This window comes from Eurytemora carolleeae, unplaced genomic scaffold (assembly GCF_000591075.1).
Source record: "Eurytemora carolleeae unplaced genomic scaffold, Eaff_2.0 scaffold467, whole genome shotgun sequence".
NCBI classification, from domain to species: domain Eukaryota; kingdom Metazoa; phylum Arthropoda; class Copepoda; order Calanoida; family Temoridae; genus Eurytemora; species Eurytemora carolleeae.
In genome coordinates, this window is record NW_019396432.1 from 207079 (window position 1) to 230995 (window position 23917).

General features: G+C 31.6%; 1 protein-coding gene across 2 annotated transcripts; it reads right to left on the reverse strand.

The window, feature by feature from the left end:
* Positions 1 to 1655: 1655 nt before the first annotated feature.
* LOC111703223 (uncharacterized) lies at positions 1656 to 22465 on the reverse strand. Of its 2 annotated transcripts, XM_023475107.1 has the most exons (24): positions 22369 to 22465; positions 21399 to 21456; positions 18697 to 18729; positions 18176 to 18233; positions 17969 to 18021; positions 17190 to 17248; positions 16824 to 16907; positions 16322 to 16390; positions 15221 to 15272; positions 13570 to 13649; positions 13067 to 13155; positions 12134 to 12182; positions 11400 to 11521; positions 10906 to 11007; positions 10002 to 10113; positions 9231 to 9306; positions 8680 to 8726; positions 7642 to 7708; positions 5458 to 5568; positions 4372 to 4420; positions 3516 to 3591; positions 2855 to 2896; positions 2440 to 2514; positions 1656 to 1821 (listed from the first exon to the last, which is right to left on the reverse strand). In XM_023475107.1, exons 2-24 carry the CDS (start codon positions 21409 to 21411, stop codon positions 1741 to 1743), a joined length of 1599 nt encoding a protein of 532 aa, XP_023330875.1. In that variant the 5' UTR covers positions 21412 to 21456; positions 22369 to 22465; the 3' UTR covers positions 1656 to 1740. The 2 variants fall into 2 exon arrangements, with proteins under 2 accessions (XP_023330875.1, XP_023330874.1); XM_023475106.1 differs by lacking the exons at positions 21399 to 21456; positions 22369 to 22465 and adding an exon at positions 19379 to 19468.
* Between the last annotated feature and the right edge of the window lie 1452 nt (positions 22466 to 23917).

Genomic DNA, 23917 nt, shown 5'->3' on the forward strand with positions numbered 1-23917 from the left:
TTTCGCAGAGAACCATTAATATAAATAATCAGTTAAAAAAAATATCGAAGTATAATTCAGGAAAAATGGAAACAAAGGCTTTTTTTTGGTACCGTTTTTTTGTGTAAAGAAATGTTTTATCGGGGGGGGGGGAATCCCCATTTTCCATTCCCCCCCCCCCCCGTCTCTCGGGGTCCCCACACGTTTCTCTTCCATTCATCTTGTTTAATACCCCAAGGTGTCAAAATAAGGCCTGTTATCAATCATCTGATATTCTAAATCTAGAAAATGTAAATATATTACATTACTGATTCTAAAGCGTTCTAATTTGTAATGGTTCATCCTAAATATTAAAGGGAGTGTTCGCTAAAAATAAAAGTTAGTGGTATAGCCTCAACTCAAATTGAATTTTGAAATCGATCTATTTTCATCTCTGATTCTTAAGAAATGAAAAAATCCCCTGAGATCCCCGATTTAATATATCGTAGTTGAAGTTTACTTTAGTGATACAAATATGTCAATATATCTATATCTATCTAGTTAACAACTAACTGTTTCAATAAATTGAATCTGATCCTTCACTTTTTTCAATAAAAACAATTGAATTGAAGTCACTCATAAATAGTTTCTTTTTTAAAGGATATTATGTACTTCGGAGGAAAATACTAAAAATCATATTTTGTAGTTAAGATATTTTTTTCTTCAAAATAATCTTGTTTATAATTAATAAACTAGTATTACTACTATATTTGAATTGATACTTACTCCACATATTTTTCACATTTTTGCTCAAAACTGATTTTTTTAATGTCTGTTGAGATACGCATTGAAAAAAAACAATATACATAATAGTGATACATATGCATTATAATTTTCAATACAAAGGAATTGAGTCGTTGACCAAAACTCGGATTTTTTCTGCTGTAGACCTTAGATAGTTCAAACTATAAATCTGTTAAATAAAATAATCTACATTTAAAATATTAAAGGTTTATACCAAAGATATAGGGATCGGATAATCAGAGTTTGTGGCAAAGACTCAATTCTTTTGTAAATTTATAAATCATACTTCTACATATTAAAAAATGTTGCCCATCAATGAAAATTCTAATCTGTATCTGAAATGTCTATTAAATGTCTGAATCTCAAGTTTTCACGTGTTAAGAAATGTACAGAAATCTATGAATTGTGCAGGTGCCAACAGTTCAAATTTCCTCTCGTTCTTGTTTCAAGAAAATCATTCTTTCTACATTACTATAACATGGTATTGGTGTCTTACGAAACATGACAGTTCTAGAGATCTGATCTTTGAAACGTAATTTGCGACGTTTATTTGTTAGCCTACTTGAACTTAAGAATATGATTCTATAAATATAATAATAAAATCCATTTTCAAAATTAGATCTGCCTTTATTTGTGCTTTTAAAACTACTGGACATTTAAAGAATATTGTTTTGATGTCAATTAGATAAATAAAAACAAAAAATTCTTAATATAAACGAATATCTCCGATAATTTTAAAAGCACTAAAATAGCCGACCATATTTTAGAAATCCCTAAACCATAAGTATTAGGACAAAATGCTATGCAAGATTCAAAAATGCGACATACTTTTTCTCTATGAAAATGTAATTATTCCACAATTGCGCATTCCTCAAAGTTACAACTCGCTGAGATCTATCTAGTATCTACATTTATAATTTTTTAAATACAATTAATTACAGACTAGAGACAAAATATTATAAGATATTTAACTCTAATCTAATCCAAAAAGTCGTCTTCCTCAGACTTAAGAATCCCAAGCTTGGTTGCTACATTTCGGACCTTGTTCTTCACCTCCTCCTAAAAAAACTGGCGGTAATATTAAATTCATCTAAATATTTTGAGGAAAAGAAGAGGTTTCGAAAAAATAAATTATGAAAAAAGGTATTTTTGCTTGGTGTAGAATATTTACACTGTCAGCTCAAAAAAAAACCTTCAGGTCATTCACGAACTTTGGAAATTAAATAAAACTGTTTTTTTGGTTACCCTGAAAAATCAATTATAATAAAGTTCATGTTGAATCTTGCAATTAAGGTCATCCTATGGGATAATAACCTCTTTCCATATTCCCAACCCCTTCGCTACGTGTGTTTTTCTGATTTAAAAGGAGGTTTCCTCAAGAAATAAGACATTATAATGACCACATAAAAATTCTCAAATATGGCAATTTAAGGATAATAAGGTTGCCGCTCTAAATAGGCATTCAATGATATAATTAAATGAGTTGTTAAAGAAAGAAGTTTACAGAAAAAATTTACACAAAAAATTCTGTACAGTCATCTCTAAAGTTTCATTCTTGTGAATATCCATGTATGTATATATATAGATATATATGTATATACATATATATACATATATATATATATATATATATATATATCCATGTATGTATATATGTGTAATGTATATTTAACTAACCCCCAGAAGATGAAAGGTCGTGGTAACCAAAGCCATTCCCAGCATCAAGTAGAAGGAGTTTATCACGATACTCACCTTGGACAGATTTCGTAAAATTTTTATAAATTTTTCAGAAAAAAACTAGAATTTAACAGATTTTTAAATGCAAATAAAATACAATGAGAACCATAACACTCCGGAATAGTAAGACGACTTTAGACTTAATTTATGACTTTAAATAGTTCAAAGAAAATGAGACACAGGAATTATGCAGTATAAACAGACCCATTTAACTTAATACATGACCTAATGCATTTCTTAAAAAAGCATTCCGTTTGTAACAACAGCAAAAACGTTTAAGTATTGTTTAATGTCGTCTTCCTATTCCACAGTTTTCTGGTTCTCATTGTTTTGAAACAATAGAAATTAAAGTTACTAGATCTGCGTAAGATCCAGATATCCCCAGCTCTCCTAACGTCTGGGTTAAAACTTCATTAATTGGTGAAAATAAAAGATAAATTAAATTTTTGTTTAAATATGATGTTCGTTTCTTCAATATAGTGACTCGAAGCCAAAACTTTCGCTAAAAGAAAGGGAAAGTGCGACTGTAAAAAAACGCAAACGTAAATGTTTGCTTTATAGTACAGAGTGTCCCAATAAACATGGGAATTCGATATCGTCTTTTTAAATAATTCTTTGATTCAGTATAGCGATACCTTCTGAGAAAGCTGTAATCTGTAAGAGTTTTGTCTGCTATGTTCACATTTTAATTGTTTGTTTTGACTACATACGGTTGTACTTAGTAAAACAAGAAAATTGCAGCATACAAACAGCGTAAACTTGTCCGTCTTGACTATTCATCTTGCTGAGAAATTATAGACACATCTTTACAGTCTTTTAATTTACCCTTTTCATAAAATAAACTCTGGCAGACATGAATGATATTATGGCTTTTGAAATTAGGTATAATGCTAATTCACAACAAAGACGATATCCAATTCGTCACTGAATTCCCACGTTTACTGGTACACCCTGTATATATATAATGTCTGTTTACAATTCGTTAAGGTTAAAGTATTTACAAATGATTAGTTTTCCTTGTTTGTCTCGTGACTTTTTTTTGGAACAAAATCTCCAAATCCAATTGTAGCGAGGGTGATAAAACAAAAGTACCTAAAAATACTAAGATTATTGACTACTCTAAAATCCAACTCTAGTTAAAGAAAGATTAAACCATGAGATCAAATGTCGTCTTACATGAAAAATAGATTTCTTGGAAACATAAACTTAAAGGAATTGAGTTTTTGCCGCAAACTCTGATTTTTTATTCCCAATATCTCTTTAACCCAATGTCGAAAACTTTTGATATTTCAAACTATGAATTCTGTTAGATCAAATATTCTAAGTTTGAAATATCAAACATTTAAATCTTCAGATTTGAAAGATTTTGGGATTAGAATTTTTAGTTTGTGTCAAAAACTCATTTGCTTTGGAAATCACTAAAAAGTTGTAATTCAGATATTTTCCATTTGTGAAAATCTTTTAATATTAAGTCATTCATTGGATTAATTCTTAATTGATAATCAACTTCAGCTGTACAATTTCTTTTTAGCAAAATATTTGTTTCATGGATAAGACCTAGTCTTTGTTTTTAATTTTTGAGAAATTCAAAGGGTTCAATTGGCCAAGTAGTTAATATGATTCATCGTGAATTGTGGGTACCGGTTACCCACAAAGAATGAAAAGGAAAAGACGACCTGAAACAATAAAATTATGACGATTTCAAGGTAAAATTAAGTTTTCAGCCTAAAATATAGGCTTTCCATGCTGATTTAAAGATTTAGCTGAGATTTAAACAAGTTCACAAGAGAAGGAACAGTATAAATTCCGTACAGTCATCTCTAAATTCTCATCCTTTGTGGGTAACCCTGTACGTAATAGAAATGTATTTACCAAGAGTCGAGAAACTGCCAACCCTCCCAGCCACTGAACAAGAACGCACCTAATTTGTTAATCAATTAATAATGTTCTGTCGTGTTTAAAGGGAGTGTTCGCGAAAAATGAAAGGGGGTATATTCTTAATGCGATAAAAAAGCGCTTTTGATCGCTACTAATCTTACTTCTATCTGTTGTGTCTATAAGGAGAAAATTGTTAAAGACGTCTCATACCGAATAACACAGAGGCCATACAAATTGAGAAAATTGCAACATACGACTTAGACCGTAAAAAATCAATTTAATTTCAAACAAATCATTCAGATATTACAACCTATAGTCATCGATTATCTTTCGCCACATTTGTATATAGTTTATATTATATTCCTGATTTTAAATCCTTAATCCAGAGTTTACGGCCTCAATGTTCTTTTATACCCAGAATTTGTTGTCCTAACCTGGCTCTTTTACCTCCTACCCTGGCCTCTATGCTCTCCTACCCTGGCCTCTATGCTCTCCTACCCTGACCTCTATGCTCTCCTTCTCTTCTCTGATTCAACACTTACCGTAGAAAAGTAATTTGAAACTTTGTTTTCGGAACATGATATTAGAAAGAATAAATTGGAACTTTTATTTTCGTAACAGGATGAAATTAAAAATTGAAATTTCAGAAGAAAAAAGTTAGACTTTTATTTTTAAATGATTGTATGAGTAGTAAGACTTGTAAATTAAATTTCAGATTAGAAATTAAACTTCTTCAATCGTGATTTATTGTGAGATAGTGAGATTTTTTTAATTCAATAATGCCCCAGCCCGCCCAAAACGAAAAAGAAAAGTAAGCAGCTTCAGGATCGAGGGTTGGGCAACGAGTTTTTAAAAATGAACGGAAATTTCCACGAGTCGAAAAAAATGTTAATTTTAAAATCGTGAAAGAACAAAATAAACCGTTCATGAAAAAACTATAAAGAGAAAATTTAGAAACCCAGTGAATATCATTAATATCATTAATATATAAAAACATACAGCATAAACTCCGTGCAGTCGTCTCTGAAGTCTAATTCTTTATGGATAATCCTGTCTGTCCAAGTGTTATATATATCCTACCCATGCATATATATGAGAAGACAAGAAAGAAGCAGATCCATATTGGTATTGGTTTAGTTACATCCACCTCCTCCCAGTCCTCGTATTCAAACTCGTGAAAGAATTCACCTCCTTAAAGGGAGTGTTCGTGAAAAACGAGAGGGGGTAAAGGCTAACGTCGAATCGAATTCGATGGTGATCGCTACTATATAATCTTACTTCTCTACATTGCGCCTATAAGAAGAAAATGGTTAAACACGACTCATACCGAAGAACGTAGCGTCCATACAAATTCACAAAAGTTGCATTATTCCACTTAGATTGTAAACAGTTCAATTAAATTTGAATCAGATACAATTATCGAATTCAATTGGATGCATTCATAAATAGTTATTATTTAATAATATACATTATTAGTTTCTTGTACAGTATACTTTAAATGACGATTATTTGCCCGCTAGGTGTCTTGGCTCTCGTTGCTTCCTAGGTGTCTTCCATGTGGGAGACGCCTAGCGACGCCTAGCAACAAAAAACATCGTTTAAAGTACAATCGTGTATAAAACAAATAAAAAATATCATATAATATCAACTATATATAAATGCATCGAATTAAATTCGACTATAATGTTATAATAACTGAATGGTTAGTTTTAAATTAAATTGATTTATTTTTAATCTAAGTGAAATATTGCAACTACGTGAATTTGTTTTCGGTATGTTTAACCATTTTCTCCTTATAGACGAAACAAATATGAGTATAAGAATAGTAGCGATCAACGTAGCCTACACCCCCTTTCATTTTTCGCGAACACTCCCTTTAAACATGATCAAAATAATTTCTTACGGATAATCTCAGGCAAATTAAACTACTTCAGCGCACTGCTTATATGTGTGTTTAAGAAAACTTCACGACCCTGTCACAAACATTGATTGAGCATTTTTAGAAAAAAAGGGTTTACCCATATTTAGTGCCGGGATTCCTTATTTTCCCTTATTTAAACATTCAAGGTTTCAAGGTTTTTAAGAGACTTAACAAAATTTTGAAAAGTTTAACATATTTTAGAATTTTATTCTAGCTCTAAAAGTTATCTATGCAAAATCTTAACACTGGCAGAAGATGTAAGCCAAAACTAATTTTCAAATCTTTGCTCAACCAACGGTTAATTTTACTTCGTTTAGACTTATAACTTCGGTCAGAGTCCAAATCTTGCATTTTTTGAAAAAGGCAGATTTTTTTGAATTTGATAAGGTTTCGTGAATTTTTTTGTGGCTTTCTTAAAGACAATCATCCTGGAAAAACAAAAAGTTGAGGATGAGGCCGGATGAGGATGAGTTGAGGATGAGGTTGAGGATGATGATGAGGTTGAGGATGATGATGTGGGTAAGGATGGGGTTGAGAATAATGAGGTTGATGCTGATGATGAGGATGAGGATGAGGATATAAATGAGGATGTGGTTGAGGATGATGATGAGGTTGAGGAGGAAGAGTTTGATAATGCCAATGAGGTTGAGATTGAGGATCGGGTTGAGGATGATGAGGTAGAGGATGATGTTGAGGGTGAGGATGTGGTTGAGGTTGAGGATGATGAGATTGAGGATGAGGATAAGGATGTGGTTGAGGATGAGGTAGAGGAAAAGGGTGAGATTGAGGATAAGGATTAGGTTTATGATAAGGATGAGGTTGAGGATAGGGATGAGGTTGATGATTAGGTTGAAGATGAGGATGAGGTTGAGGTTGATGATGAGGATGAGTATGAGGATGAGGTTGAGGATGAGGGTGAGGTTGACGATAAGGAAGAGGTTGAGGATGAGGTTGAGGATGAGGTTGAGGATAAGGATGAGGATGAGGTTGAGGATAAGGATGAGGTTGAGGATAAGGATAAGGATGAGGATGAGGATAAGGTTGAAGACATGGATGAGGTTGAGGATGAGGTTGAGGATGAGGTTGAGGATGAGGATGAGGTTGAGGATGAGGGTGAGGTCGACGATAAGATGAGGTTGAGGATAAGGATGAGGATGAGGATAAGGATGAGGTTGAGGATAAGGATAAGGATGAGGATGAGGATAAGGTTGAAGACAAGGATGAGGTTGAGGATGAGGTTGAGGATGAGGTTGAGGATGAGGATGAGGTTGAGGATGAGGTTGAGGATGAGGTTGAGGATGTGGGTGAGGATGATGATGTGGGTGAGGATGATGATGAGGTACCTGTGAGACGTGCTGTTCTACTCGGAGTAGTTACAACACTACCTGCTCCTCGAGCTGGAGTAGAGACCTAGATTCAAATATTAATTCAAGTAGATGGAGTTCGAGTAGAGACCTAGATTCAAATATTAATTCAAGTAGATGGAGCTGGAGTAGAGACCTAGATTCAAATATTAATTCAAGTAGATGGAGCTTTCGAGTAGAGACCTAGATTCAAATATTAATTCAAGTAGATGGAGCTGGAGTAGAGACCTAGATTCAAATATTAATTCAAGTAGATGGAGCTCGAGTAGAGACCTAGATTCAAATATTAATTCAAGTAGATGGAGCTGGAGCTGGAACTGGAGTAGAGACCTAGATTCGAATATTGATATATTCAAGGAGATGGAGCTAGAGTTTGAGCTGGAGTAGAGACCTAGATTCAAATATTGATATATTCAAATAGATACCTAGATTCAGATATTAATTCAAGTAGATGGAGCTGGAGCTAGAATAGAGACCTAGATTTAAATATTGATGTATTCAAATAGATACCTAGATTCAAATATTAGTTAAAGTAGATGGAGCTGGAGCTGGAGCTCGAGTAGAGACCTAGATTCAAATATTGATATATTCAAGTAGATACTTAGGTTCAAATTCGGTTTTTTTAAAAACCAGACCAGTAAGTACACGTGCTCCTGTATACTGCATGTATCCTACATCATACAATAAAAAAAAACATTAATATTTTTTTTTAATTCTGAGAAAAATTGTTTTCAAAATTATGAATTATGGAATGAATTATGAATTATGGAAAGGAATTTAATACTTGCTTCAAACTCAAATTTTTAATACCCATATCTTTGCACCCTGACAGATAAACCTTTGATATTTAAAGCTTAGATCATTTGAATTTTATTGTTTGAAATATCTAAGGTCTACGAGATTCGGTTGCAAAGATATGGGGATTGGAAAATTAGAGCTTGCGGCAAAGAATAAATTAACAGTTTTTCTTAATTTTGTTTTCCTAATTCCTTTAATTATTTATTTTATATTTCTTGCCTTAGATAAATCGTAACTGCTGCTGCTGGACTCATCTAATTGATTATCTGAACATTGATACTATTGTATACAACAGGAAATATTATTTCATAAACATTGATACTATTGTATTCAATAGCAAATATTATTTCATGAACATTGATACTATTGTATACAACAGGAAATATTATTTCATGAGCATTGATACTATTGTATACAACAGGAAATATTATTTTTCTAAAGATTTAAAAAGAGTGCTCCAAACATGAATCACAGTAAATTCATGAACATTGATACTTTTGTACCAATCGATTCAAACTCTTATTTCTGACAGATGTTTCTGCAAAGAAAATTTGATAAGAACACCCTTTACATGTAGTATTTTTTTACATTATTTTTTACAATCTTTTATTTTTGAATGAATTTTATTAAATGACACTTATTTTAAGACAAATTAAATTTATTTACGCCCAAATTAAATCTGTGTTCAAAAACTATTGAATATTATCTAATCTCATAAACATATTGATAACAAAAGTTATTAAAACTGTAAAGAAAGAAATGTTACTTACTCAATGGAAGAGTTAGAGATTTAGAGCTATGATTACTTTTCCTACTCGACCGTATATCGCTTTCTGTACCCAAATTCTAGAATTTTTAAATAAGATTAAATATTTCAATAATTCAGGGGGATCAATTCCCCCCACCCCCCATAATGGAGTATTATGGGGGGGGCGGGTTGGGGGGATCAGCAATATTTAGTTTACACCATAAACCTCTTATTAGAGTCATATAATATTAGGTTCGGTCGCTTGAATAATTTTTTTTTTAAAGAAGTCTAATCTATTACTTTGGCGCATCTTTTAATAATGGTTGTTAGAATTTATTAAGATATCTAGATTATCTTGAATCCGAAGTAATTTTGTGTTTAGAAGAGCGCAAAAATGTATTTACTCTTATAGTTAAAGGCGTCTTTCTTTCCAACCATCAATATTAATTTGAGACATTGATACAGTTTGATGTGGTTTTCCATTCAAAATACATTGATATAACTCTGCAAGTGTGATAACTTTTCTTTCAAAGTCTAAAATTTTGTAGAAAAGATTGAATTGTTAGATAGATGCTGAAGGAATGTGGCAAATACATTCCGTACTGACGCCTCTGAAGGAAGTCCTGTAGTTCTAAAATCGAGTTTTAAAGTTTTACATTATATGTAAACAACTCGTGTATTAAAAACAATTTTCTATGAATTGCATGTGCTTTTTTAATGATTGTTAACAAAAAATTATATTTCAAAAACTGCATTTAATCATTATTTTTAGGACAAAAAACATGCGTGTAACCTGGGGTTTAAACACTTCATCTGCATTCAACTGAGTATTCTGAACATCAGTTCCTGTCGGAGCTAGATCAGAACTATCCTTGCACATTTCTTCACAAACTTTCAGAGAATCTCTAAACACAATTAAGTCTTTGCCACAAGCTTAAATTTTCTAATGCCTATATTTTTGCAATTTTATGTAGGTTGCCAGGAAGAGACCCCCATCGATTTAATTTGCCACAAGCTTAAATTTTCTAATGCCTATATTTTGTAATTTTATGTAGGTTGCCAGGAAGAGACCCCCATCGATTTAATTAAAGAAAAATCTACATTTAATTAGTATCTATTTGTGAGCAATATTCACTCTAACTCAGTGTCTGTAGGTTTAGCTGTACATTTAGTATGAAATCATATAGTGAAAGGATGAAAATGACTTTTTTCTGCAGAACTTTTTTCGTGATAGAAATAAGAACTTTTTTCTGAATACTTTTATAATTATTACTTTATAATGTAACTGCGTTTCATGTATTACAAAAGAAGTCCCTTTACTCGATTTGCACTTACCAAGGGAAGACATTTTAGGAATAAACCACTCTTTTAATGTAATTATGTAATTATGCAATACTTTATGTTTAATTTCATATTTAAACTCTTTTAATATTAAGGAAAATAAAAATGTTTTTTCCAGCAACATACAGAGAGAACCAGAAAACTGCGGAAAAGGAAGATGACGATTAGACTAAAGTTATGACTTTAAATAGTCCAATAACATTAAGGACAGCCTTTGTGCATTGTCAACAGACTCATTTCACTGAAAAATTGATTTTATAAGTCACTCGTAAAACTATTTGCACTGTAACTTTGTAATTATTGTTTTAATGTCATCTTCGTAATTTCACATTTTATCAATGTTTTTTTTGGCTGACCTTGCGTTCCAAACATTATCCTCTCCATTATCAGCTGTATCCAGAGCATCATAGTTAGACACCGTGAAGCTGATTATATCTTCAGCTGTTATGCTTCCAACCCTTGATAACAAAAATATATCTTCAGCTGTTATGCTTCCAACCCTTGATAACAAAAATATATCTTCAGGTGTTATTTTTTCAACCCTTGATAACAAAACTTTATCTTACTGTGTTAATTTAGAGAGTCTAATTTCTTTTGTAAAATTTCACATGCAAGAACGTATGATCCGCAGAAGAAACGTTTTTTTTTACAATTATTTATTAACCCCCCGCGGAAACTTTTAATGCAAATTATTTATATATTGGTTAATGTTTTCTAAAGACAAAGTATTTACTTGTGATAGTTTATGTTCTGACTCATCTATCTTTTTCAAACAACAAAGTTGACAGTAATTTAAATCGTTATTATCAACTTTTCATTTTTATGATCTGGCTCTCTTGAAGATAATTACCTTCTGGATAGTCTGGGGGATCTTCCCCCCAGACTAATATTGTCTCTGAACTTGAGTGAATGCCTGGGACCAGTTCTAGATCCTGTTGGAGTTCTGATACTTGTCCTGCACTTTCTTTTAACCTCAACATATGCAAAACTACAGTGATAATCTTGATTAATGGAATTTCTTAACAAATAAAAAAAGACACAAAACTCATCTTTGACCTTTGAAATACGTATAAGGCAGCCTAATTTTAACAATATTTTTTATGCAAAAAAATATCACAAAAAAACTTAGTTTTTAATTAACCAAAATGCAGACTACCATTTTTGTGTTTAAAGTTACCAGAGATATAAAGAATTTTCTTTAGATTTCTATTTATCAAATTAAGCAAAAATTTTCTAATTTTGGAAGAAATCATCCATATATTTTAATGCACAAAATAAAAGCACAAAAGTTGCAGACCACATTTGGAAATGAAAAAATTCCTTAAATTAGGTTTGCCAGATGAATGAATGCAATTTCTTTTTTTTGTGAATATTGATAATTTTCATTTTTCAATTATAATAATTAGGCAAAAATCAATCTTTAAAGTTTGGCAGTTTAAAAAAATGTTTATCCAACAAAATTTATATAAATTCAAAGTTCTTTTTTTTCATTGGTTGGGTATGTTTTACTAAGTACATCACACAGGTTTCATATATGTAAAACAGGCAATATAAATTTTGGACAAATTTCAGATAAAATATTACCTTTTTTCTTGTAGTGCAAAGAGCACAACAGACCCTCCAGTAAAGGAATCTGGAGATATCATTGTTATTTTTCAGTTTCATGGTTTGCTGGAGCTGTACAATGTACATGTACACAATGTACAGAAATTAACAGAAATAGATGTACGAAACTTTAGAAAGAAAACTCAAGACATCTGTAAGGAATCTTCAGTCTGTGTGATCTTTATGAAGCTAAGGAGGTGGTTGCAATTTGATATTTTCTTCCACTAATTACTTTCCTAGAGGGTTTTTATACTTAATCAGCAGGTTTAGTACACAAATATTTTCGAGTGGCAAAGAAACAATTTTCAATTAACTCACTACAATATACAAAAATATTTGGATTTCTATGATTAAAGAATTTCCCCTTGAAAACGCTTATATCTCAATAATAAGAATAACTTTTTAATAAACTGTCCTCCATACAACATAGCTCGTAAATCAATAAATCATATTCTATTCAGAAAACCAAGGAAGTACATTGACAGGATTTTGTTGCTCAGTGGATTTTGAACACAAATAAAGAGGAAGTTGAAAACTTTTTTCCAAAGTAATTCATCAAAACTATATCTATGTTTTTATCGAAAAGAAATTCTGCATTGCGATGTCCAGTTTCAGTACATTTGTAAGCACTTTGTTAAAAGTAAAATTAAATGTGAGATATTAGTGAATGAAGATAACAATTACATAATGTGTACAGGTCAAAGAACAACCACCTCCTTTAAATCCGAAGATCATATTCACACCTTTTTTTGGATGGTTTAAGCTATTTATTTTTTGTAATACAAGTGTAACTTTGATTATTCTTTGCAATGCAAGGGGGGGGGGGGACCATGTGAGTGTAAAGGACAGAATTAATTGCATCCTTTTCAACATTTTTATGATCACACCTTGTTTATTTTTAATATAAAATACCTGAACATATTGGCCATGCTATCTCCAATATTAAAGAGACAAAGCATGAACAGTGGTATCCCAAGAATAGAGTAGAATATCGTAGCTATCTAAACATATACTGTACAGTAGTATTATATATAATTAAATATATAGAAAATAATATTTTAGCAATATAAAGTTATGCGTAAAAAATAGTAACTACACATATTTATTGTATATATCGTTACATACAGAGCGTCCCAAATTTAACGCCAAAATACACACATAATACTCGAAAAACCTTGTTTTTCTGAATGGAAATTTTAATATTAGGCTTATACAACTTTTTAAAATTAGTCATTCTTTTTTAAAATGTCTTATTAGTCCCGAAAATCGTAAGTTAGAGCTATAAACGATCTGAAATGATGTGGGACACCCTGTACAAAGCAAAATATTGCAGTTGTCTATTCAAATCATTTGGGAAAACATAGACAATAATAATATAACGTAATTATATTGTATTATGGAAGTTGAATTTCTACCTTCCCCCACTGCGTTTTAGGTGTTTGGTCTCCATATCCAATTGTTGAGATTATTATTATTGAGTAGAATAAGGAACCAGCTGGTGATTTCGTTCAATTATAAGTTATTGTTAATGATCATTTTGTAAAAGGGAAGTAATAGAAACAACTTCCTTGCAGAAAAAATTAAAGAAAATGTAAGAAGACTGAAATTAACTGTTATCCAATCATTTGCTATCAAACTCGTTACTCATTTGCTATCAACCTCGTTACTCATTTGCTATCAAAATCGATACTCATTTGCTATCAACCTCGTTACTCATTTGCTATCAACCTCGTTACTCATATGCTATCAAAATCGATACTCATTTGCTATCAAACTCGTTACTCATTTGTTATCAATTTATTTGGGATCAGGTCTCAACTGCTATTAACACATTTGCTATCGAGGCTAACTTGCTGTCAGGCCAATTAGCTAATATATGTAATCCTCAGTTGCATTCGAAGTTTTTGCTATCTTTCATCATTATTCATGAGCTATAATATTTTTTTATTGTCCTCAATTCTCATTTTTTCCTTTTTTTATTAAAACTCTACACAAAAAACTAAAATAATTACTTTCACTACAACTAAAGACAAGGATAGCTATAAATAACACCACAAATGTCACCTATACAGGTCAGTATACAAAGCAGTGTTTTTTTTTGTTGTTTTTAAGAATCAGAAGAATCAACTATGATTCTTAAAGTTGGAAATAAACACTCCTCCTATGGGTCAGATATCACTGACCAGCGCGTAAGAGAAATAGAAACTAATTAAAAAAGCAACTAGTTCTCATAACAACAAATAATTTGTGTCGATAGCAACTAGTTCTCATAACAACAAATAACTGGTGTCGATAGCAACTAGTTCTCATAACAACAAATAACTTGTGTCGATAGCGACTAGTTTTCATAACAACAAATAACTGGTGTCGATAGCGACTGTTTGACAAATTAATTTTGATAGTAACTGCAGATTAAAAAAAAACAACTAATTTCGATAGCAACCAAAAACAGGTTTTGAAAGCAGCTAATCTAGAAAGCAACTAATTTTGATAGCAACTAGTTTTTCTTAGCAATTGAACATTGATAGCAATTTAATTTAGAAAGCAAACATTCAGATAGCTAGTAAGGCAAAATAAAAAAGATCACCTGATAGCAAGTGGGAGGCTTTATGGCAAGTGTGTTAAGGAATATATGTCAGGCCTTAAGCACACCAGGCCAAATTATATAGACAGCATTGAATTGAAAGCAAATGAGGCGATAGCAAATAAGACTCATAGTAACTGATTTTCATCGCTGCTGAGTCTATAACAAGTACGTTGATTGCAAATTATTATCCAAACTATGAAATTTAGTGTAATCCATTACTTTACAAGGTTTTATTGATGTACTTTATTGACTTAAAATGTACTTTACAAGGTTTTATTAATGTACTTTATGGACTTAAAATGTACTTTCCAAGGTTTTATTGATGTACTTTATGGACTTAAAATGTACTTTCCAAGTTTATTAATGTACTTTATGGACTTAAAATGTACTTTCCAAGGTTTTATTGATGTACTTTATGGACTTAAAATGTACTTTCCAAGGTTTTATTGATGTACTTTATGGACTTAAAATGTACTTTCCAAGTGTCCATTTTCGTTTGTTCATATCTTCACTTCCATCCCACCCTCTAATCTAGAAATACAAAAGTTTTGATCTCTTGATCATTTCCATTCTAAAAACACAGTTTGGATTCATCGTATTTTAACATGATTTAATTTTTGGATGAAATACACAATTTCAACATTTAATTTATGTTGAATTTCTTAAAATAGATTTAGGGTTTAGTTTTCAACAAAAAGCTATTTTTTAAAATTTATAAAATGATCGGTGATGTATCCAAAATTTTCATAAAGTAATTCAAATAATGGTTTGATTAGATATACTGAAACTAGGCTTTTAGTGTACTTCGCGACCATCCTCTATTTCAATTGTGGAACTTATAAAAAAAAAGTTCGTGGATTTCCAAAATTTTCCAAAATTGAATTTTGTTTGAGACAAATTTTTAAAAATTTGATCAACTATGAAACATCTCTGGGTCACGCGAGGTCCCACAAAATTTGGGCCCGATCGGTTCACCCGTTTTGACGTGTATTGGAAGCAAAGTATATAGATAGATAGATAGATGTGCACTTTCTTCAGTTCTTTACAGCATTTCTACAAATTTAATTTGATTTCAATAAATAAACCGTTTTCATTAAAACTTTCCAATTATCTGGGTTCTTGGAAAATTTCCCGAATTCTTGGAAAAGGAATTGAGTCTTTCCCAATGTCATAGACCTTAGATATTTCAAGCTATGAATTCTGTTGAATCAAATTATTAAAGTTTCAAACAACAAAGGCTGCAAAGATTTTAGAATTAGAAAATTTGAGTTTGTGGCAAAGACTCAATTCCGAAATGCAAATGTTGTCAATTTAATAATGGCTGTCACTTCCTCGGGGAAAAAAAATATAACCAAGCAAGATAAAAAAACGGGGGAAATAAGAATGCAAAATAAAAATTGAAAAAAAACGAATTAGGAGTTAAGAATAATGAAGGAAGAAGAAGAAGAAAGAAAGAATGAGACATTCAAAATACAAAGAGAAAGAAAATGGAGAAAAGTATTTTCGGTATTATTGCCTCGCTGCATTTATCTCCTTAATGAAATCTACTGTAATAGATTGTTAGAGTATTAAGATCAAACCTTCATAGCAGTTAAAAGTTCTTTCTCAAATCCTGTCATCATAGCAGTTACATTGTGTATCCAGACCTCCTAAATACTAATTTATTACATTGTGTATCCAGACCTCCTAAATACTAATATATTACATTGTGTATCCAGACCTCCTAAATACTAATCTATTATACATTGTGTATACAGAGTACAGACCTCCTAAATACTAATATATTACATTGTGTATACAGACCTCCTAAATACAAATATATTACATTGTGGATACAGACCTCCTAAGTACTAATCTTTTACATTGTGTATACAGACCTCCTGAATACTAATCTATTACATTGTGTATCCAGACCTCCTAAGTTTTAATATATTACAATAATACAAGTACATCCTATGTTGGTAACCCTGTTCCACAGTTTTTATATGATTATACTCCTGAACACTGAGTTTATTCAGCTGTTATAATTTGTTTTTCAAAATTTATAAATTTTGAAAAACTATTTTATTCATAATGATTTACCTTATGAAGAAGAAGGGAATTGTTTGTAAGTTTCCAAATATTGTTTCCCAGCTTAATCCTTGTTCTTGTCATATTTTGTTTTACCTGAAATTAAAACATATTTTCATACAAGAATCAGAGAAGAAATTTTCATAGAAAAATCAGAAAACTCTGGAATAGGAAAACGATTTTCAATTTAATGCAGCGATTCGGCAGTTTGAGCAGGCCTATTTCACCTTAATGAGTGATTTTAAAGTTAAGATTATTTTCTTAATGTAACACGGATCTATATTTCTGCTGGTAAATTGATAAGCATCTTATAAATGAATTCGACGGTTTTTTAGGTAGTTACTAGCTTTAGCTTTATCTAGAACACTTTAAATATACCTCTAGTTCATAATCTCTTTCAAGCTGTTCAAAAAGGATTGCTCCAAGAGTACAGTAACCTATATGCAACCATTATAACAAAAATTAATAAGGTAGTTGAATCTTTGCCCAAAACTCAAATTTCCTAATCCCAATATCTTTTCAACCTGATGGTGTAATCCTTTAATATTTCAAACTTAGTTTATTTAATGCAACATAATTCATAGTTCAAGATATCAAAGGTAGAACAAATTGAATTGCAAAGAAATAAGGATTAGAAAATCAGAGTTTGAGGCAAAGACTTATTTAAATAGAGTAAAAATTAATTATACATTTTGTGTAAAATTTAAGCATCAAGTTTTTCTACAAAGTTTAAAATTAGAGGGTCGTATGCTCTTCAATCTAGCACCTGCAATTAAAGAAAATCTAGCACCTGCAATTAAAGAAAATCTAGCACCTGCAATTAAAGAAAATCTAGCACATGCAATAAAAGAAAATCTAGCACCAGCAATTAAAGAAAATCTAGCACCTGCAATTAAAGAAAATCTAGAACCAAAGGAAATGAGTCTTTGCTACAAGCTCAAACTTTCTAATATCTATATCTTTGCAACCTGATGGTATAAACTTTTGAATATTTCAAACACTTACTTACTCACACTTACTTACTCTATAGAAGTGAGTAAATATATTTTATGAAAATATTTAACCTAAGTCTACTATCTAGTATTAAGATAATTAACGAATAAACATTTTTAAATATCTAATGCATATATTGACAAGAAAACTATATTTTTTTTTACCTGCGACCAAGCTGACGAGTCCAATATGTGAGATAAGGAAGGTTATACCTCTCCTGTAAATATAATCCTTTAATAGTGTTTAAGGGGATATATGTGTTCAAAGCAAATATCAGGCTAATCTACATGTCTATATAGATCACAGAGGTAATTGAACAGACATTGAGCATGAAGGTGAACACTTAACATTTAAAAATTAAAATATTGTACCTTGTATTTATTAAGCATCTATTGAGTCTACTTATCTCCAGATCTTCACCAATAGTTCCTGAAACATTAAGAATCCATCAAACATGGAGGAAAGTAAACATGTATGGTTTTAGTATTTAGCACACGAAAGAGGTGCATGTAATCAGTAAAAAATTCAAATAAATTACATTTTCTTTTCACGCCCACAGGAAATTTTCTATTATAGAAAAAAAACACTATTACTTTTAAAATAATGTTAAAGCTTAAAATTGATTTTATAAAAAAAATGTTCGCTGGAGTTACCTCAAAAAAGGAATTGAGTTTTTGACACAAACTAACATTTTTAATTCATATATCTTTGCATTATGAGAATACATCTTTGGATTGCAGAAATGAAAGTTTTATGACAAAGAAGCAATTAATTCGATTCTACCTTAAAATGGTACGGGCTCCCTTTAGACAGAAGATAAATTAGTAAGCGAGAAATGAATTTTGCGGCATCATTTGTGGTATGAAAGAAAACGCCTTCCCTCCCTCCATACCTGTTCCAGTTCCCGTTCCCTCGGACCGCGCGTCTGAATAATGAAAAAAAATTTTAAAAAAAGGAAAGATTTGATGAGTAGTAAGAAGTTATTGAAAAGTTTTACTATTTTAACCATTTAACTCTCCAGTGCACCTTTTGCTACACTAGAGAAGAAAAACCTCAGTGTGATATGAAAAATGCTGAATTACGGAATCCGACCCCAAAATGACAAATGTTTGGCTTTTCGAGAACTTTCTGGGTATTCTTAAGTGCATGCTCTGCCTAGAGAAAATATTGAATGATTTAAAAACACGTTATAAACCCTGTAGAGATGTTTACTGGCTTCTATCCAACGTCAATTTCTGTTCAAATTAAATATGCAAACTTATAAATAGGTACATTTTAAATCATTGTAAAATAAATAAAAATATGCATTTGTGTGGTTTTTTATTAACGCCCTTGATATGTTTTCTGCAGTAGAAATGCGCAAGTCACTTTTGTAAAGATACCACAATTGAAAATAATCAAACATCATGATATCCAATTAATACTTGATCAGACAAAACTTTTAAGGATAACTTTAAAGATCGGGCCTGGCCATCTTCACATGGAGGTTCACTTGAAATTACGCTTACAGTCCTTTTAAGGCTACTTTTATAATTTAATAAATCCTGTTTGATACATGTATATCACTATAGTACCAGTGCTATGGCTCCCTCCTTGACCAGGTTCTGCATAAAGTACTAAACGGGAAGACATTTTTTTTACGACCTAGAAAATAGACTATACGGGTATAGTCATTGAAGGAGAGTTATCAGTCGGGGCAGAGATTGGAGTGCGTTAACTAGCTATATTCTGAGCTCAAGGGATGTATACAAGGGGGTGGGGGCGAGATCAGCTTTTGGTCGACAGCTCAGTTCCATCCCAAAGAGCATTCATTTTAAGCAGGCTGAACATGTATATACAGGGAGTCCCAATAAACATGGGAATTCAGTGATGATTTTTATATCGTCTTCAATCCATGCAGAATTTTTTCATGAACACAATAAATGTAGTATTCCAGCTCAAGCATCTAATATCGAAAACGCCTGGTCTTGAGATTTTCAAACTGTGGTCGACCATTTTTGGATCTTCATAATTCATGGAGATATTGCAAATTAGTCTAAATTTCAAATTATTGAATAAATCAAAATTGTCTTAATATCTAATATTTTCGTCAATTTTTAAGATACAAGAGGATATATATATTAACCATCGTCAGACATACAGCCTCGTTTTTTTTTACTTTCTTTGCCATGCATTTAATATCATAAATCAAAGACGACATTCAAATTCTCTCTCAATTCCCATGTTTATTGGGACACCCTGTAGTTCTAACATCCTAGAGACATTGTGATATTAATTTAGTTATGTTCCGGTAAGAATTAAGCCTCGGGAAGAAAAAAATATTTTGGTTTTTAAACACCCTTTAAGGACTACTTAGGAGTTCATAGACAATACAGAAAAAACAGGGTTTTAAAGGGGAGGGGGCATTTAAACTTCGCGTGCACCCCTAGTTTGTTCATCCATAGTAAATTTCTATATGTGCCCACATGAGAGTGACTTATTGATATTAAGTTTTGCCATTAAATTAGTTAAATTCTACTGATCCCTTTTACACCATTGTAATGTTTAATAAGGAGACCCCAGTGTATCACAATCAGAATTCAACTGCAGCTGCGATGTTTAAATTATTAGCATGTTTAACGCACATATACTAAGATGGGGAAAATTCACTTTTTATAAACATTGAAAATTATGAATTTTCCAGATAGGGGAATATACCTAGTTTGCAGGTGTATGTATTTGTAAACAGGGAATAAGAAACAAGACGTTCATGAGGGGAGAAAGGCCAACCACAACAATTTCTAGTCCGAGCCACATTGTTCTCATTTACTCGTCCGAGCCGAGACGAGAATTTCGAGGTATATCGGAAGAGTAAATGAGAAGTATGTGGTTCGGACGAGAATTAATGAATAAAGGATAGAGGAAGGTTTGGAGCAAAGAGTAAATAATTAGCTCTTGGACTTTAAGCAGGTCTTCTCTGGGAGGAAATTCAACTGTAAATCTCCAGTACACATATTCAATTTCACCATAAAGTCTTGTGAATCAGTGTTAGAGATCAAAATTAATAAAGAAAATATTATAATTATATCCACAGCATAAACATAGTATCTTAAAATACATTTTACATCAAAATACGGGTATTTTTCCAAAATGTTAAAAGTAAGTTTCTATATAAAGAGCTGAAAAATGTCAATAAAACATTATTTTGCAAATATGGGAATCGCAGGAAAATTCGCCCCAGGAAAAAGTGCTGACATATCGCCAAATGTTTGTCTTGATGAGCTCTTTCAGAATCTCAAGAAAAGTTATATGCAGGATTTTTCTTATCTCTTAGAGGTCTTTCAAGAACACCGTGGTAACGATATGGTTCTTAGTACTTTGGTTTAGGTTTGGTTGCCCGCTGCCTGCTCAGGCCTAATGATGAACAATAATGCTAAATCTTGGTTGAAGAAAAGAGAAAAAAGAAGAAAGAGAAAAAATGAAAGATGTTGAAGAGAGAGGAAAGAGGGAGTGAAAAACACTTTCATTTTTTTGTTACGAATGAGGTGTTGGTAGTTTTACAAATTCTTAAATTGTTAAATTTTAATAATTTAGATTATATACTTTTCAACTTACATATTTCTGACATATCTATTGATAGGCTGCACCGTGATACAGTATGTTCACTGTTTCTCTAAATATAAATGACTCAATTTGCCACAAACTTTGATTTTAAAATCTCTTTACCATCATGTTTCAAACTTAGCTTATTGGATCTATCAGAATTCATAGTTTGAAATATCTCAGATCTACGACACTGATGGGATATAGGGGATTTGAAAATCAGAATTTGTGGCAAAGACTCAATTAATTTTTATTCATGCATGAAGTATGTTAATAATATTAGATATTAGTAAAACTTATCACAAGGCGTTCATAAAATTTTTATAAAAATAAAAATCAGAAGTTATAAATTCATCTATTGAGATCTGCAGCTACGTGCGACATTTGTCGCAGTGTTAAGTACAGTGTGTCCCAATACACATGAAAATTAATTGAAAACCCCAAAATCGTCTGTACGGATAATCTTTAATTAATTGAGATACAGATCAAAATAACTAATTTGAAAAGCCATTGAAAAATGTATGTCATGTAAATATTTGTCAAAAAAATACATTCTTTGATATTTTTCCGGGGGAATTTTTAGTTTTTTTTAAAATCTTCCTATACACCTTAACCGGTCATTGGAGTTAGATATAGTTGGTGAAAGGTTGAACGTCAGGACTATAGGTTGGGGATACACTGGTCAATTAAAGTTAGAGGTTAGAATTTTTTTAATGAGCATGACCCTTGAAAAGATTGATTAGGGACATATTACACAATTAGCTCTATCTCAACACTAAGGCAAAATACCCCCCCCCCCACCCAATCTTTATTAGATTAAAATTGCCCAATCAAGATAGGGTTAAGAAAGGAAAATGGGAGAAATTCAGAATGGGATCTATAATAAGGGAGGAATCTAGTAAGAAAAGAATTTAGTAAGGGAGGGAGGGATTTGATAAGGGAGGGATCTAATAAGGGAGGGATAAGTTGTCTACTTGTATACCTACACTACATATATCTCCTCCACAATATATATATGAGTATACATGTATACTGCTGCACAGCTTGAATCTTAAACTAAACTGTTTAATGTTTATACTGCATACAGTGCAGGCCTGTATCAGGTTAATATCAAGACTCCCTTTTACGTTCCTCTTCTTGCTTAAAATATCAGAATCTTTTAGAGAAAAACTTTTTAAATAAACATTAAAACGTTTAAATTAAATATGTACGAAAAATTTATTCATAACTTTCATTTCATGGCGTTCATATTTTAAAATGTTATTAAATGATGTTGACGGGTTTCTTTAAGATTTAAAATGAAGCAAAGGAATTTGAAATTAAATTTTTGTTTTTCCTTCGGGAATTTTACCATAGGGGATTAACTTTTTTCTTTCTATCTGCAGCGATGGGCTCAGCACCCGTTGGGGCCTAACAACCCCCTGGAAACCATAGATTTTACTGATTGCAGGGGGGGGGGGCTGAGTTCCTATAGCTAAAATTGAACCCCCCCCCCCCCCCATGATTACGCCTCTGTTTGAGAGAACTGGGGTCGAATTTAAAGAATTTGAGCCGTGGTTTAAATTTAAGACGCGGCTCAAATATGTTTGGTTCCGCTTAAAATTGTATATAATGTTTCAAGATTTAAGCTTAATTAAAACCGTTTTTTTTTGCGGATTTGAGACGCGGCTCAAGCTCATAAAATTCGGACTCTGGAAACGTCAACAAAAATGAATTAATATAAGAGCACATGCTCATGAATAATTGGTAACCTTTCTTAATTTTTTTTTTAAATTGGATTTAAAACACTAGACCTTCAGATGACTTTTCTAGTGTTAATCTTAGCAGCTTATGTACAGGGTGTCCCAATAAACATGGGAATTCAGTGACGAATTCGATATCGTCTTTTTAAACCATTCTTTGATTTAGAATAGTGATACCTACTGAGAAAGCTGTAATCCGTAAGAGTTTCGTTTGCTATGTTCACATTATAGAAACATCTTTACAGTCTTTTACTCTTTCCATAAATAAACTCTTGCAGACATAATAATATTATGGCTTTTGAAATTAGGTATTACAATGCTATAACAAAGACGATATCCAATTCGTCACTGAATTCCCATGTTTTTTGGGACACCCTGTATATTGATGTTAGACCAACATCTTCATTCTACAATCATCCAAGTCAAAGGAATTGAGATTATTTGCCACAAACTCTGATTTCATAATCCTTACATCTTTGCAACCCAATTTCGTAGACTTTAGATATTTCAAATTATGAATTCTGTTAGATCAAATAATCTGAGTTTGAAATATCAAAAATTTACACCTTCAGGTTGCAAAGATTTGGGGATTAGAAAATTTGAGTTTGTGGCAAGGTCTCAGTTCCTTTAAAGAATCTAGGCTTACAGGAGGCTTTTTCCAGTCCATATTTTGGGTCAAATAATTTAATCTTTTCTTTATGTTGCTGATTTATCATTATCTTCAAAGCTTTCGTAGCAATACAAATCTCGCAGATTTTACTAGTTTTATTGGTGAAATATTGTGACAGA

Coding starts and splice junctions, on each gene's coding strand:
- LOC111703223 (XM_023475106.1), bottom strand. CDS start 19,436: ATGTCTTCCCGTTTAGTACTTTATGCAGAACCTGGTCAAGGAGGGAGC. Junction 11,522..12,133: donor TTTGCACTACAAGAAAAAAG/GTAATATTTTAT, acceptor GCATATGTTGAG/GTTAAAAGAAAGTGCAGGAC. Junction 2,897..3,515: donor AAAGTCACGAGACAAACAAG/GAAAACTAATCA, acceptor GTTTTAACCCAG/ACGTTAGGAGAGCTGGGGAT.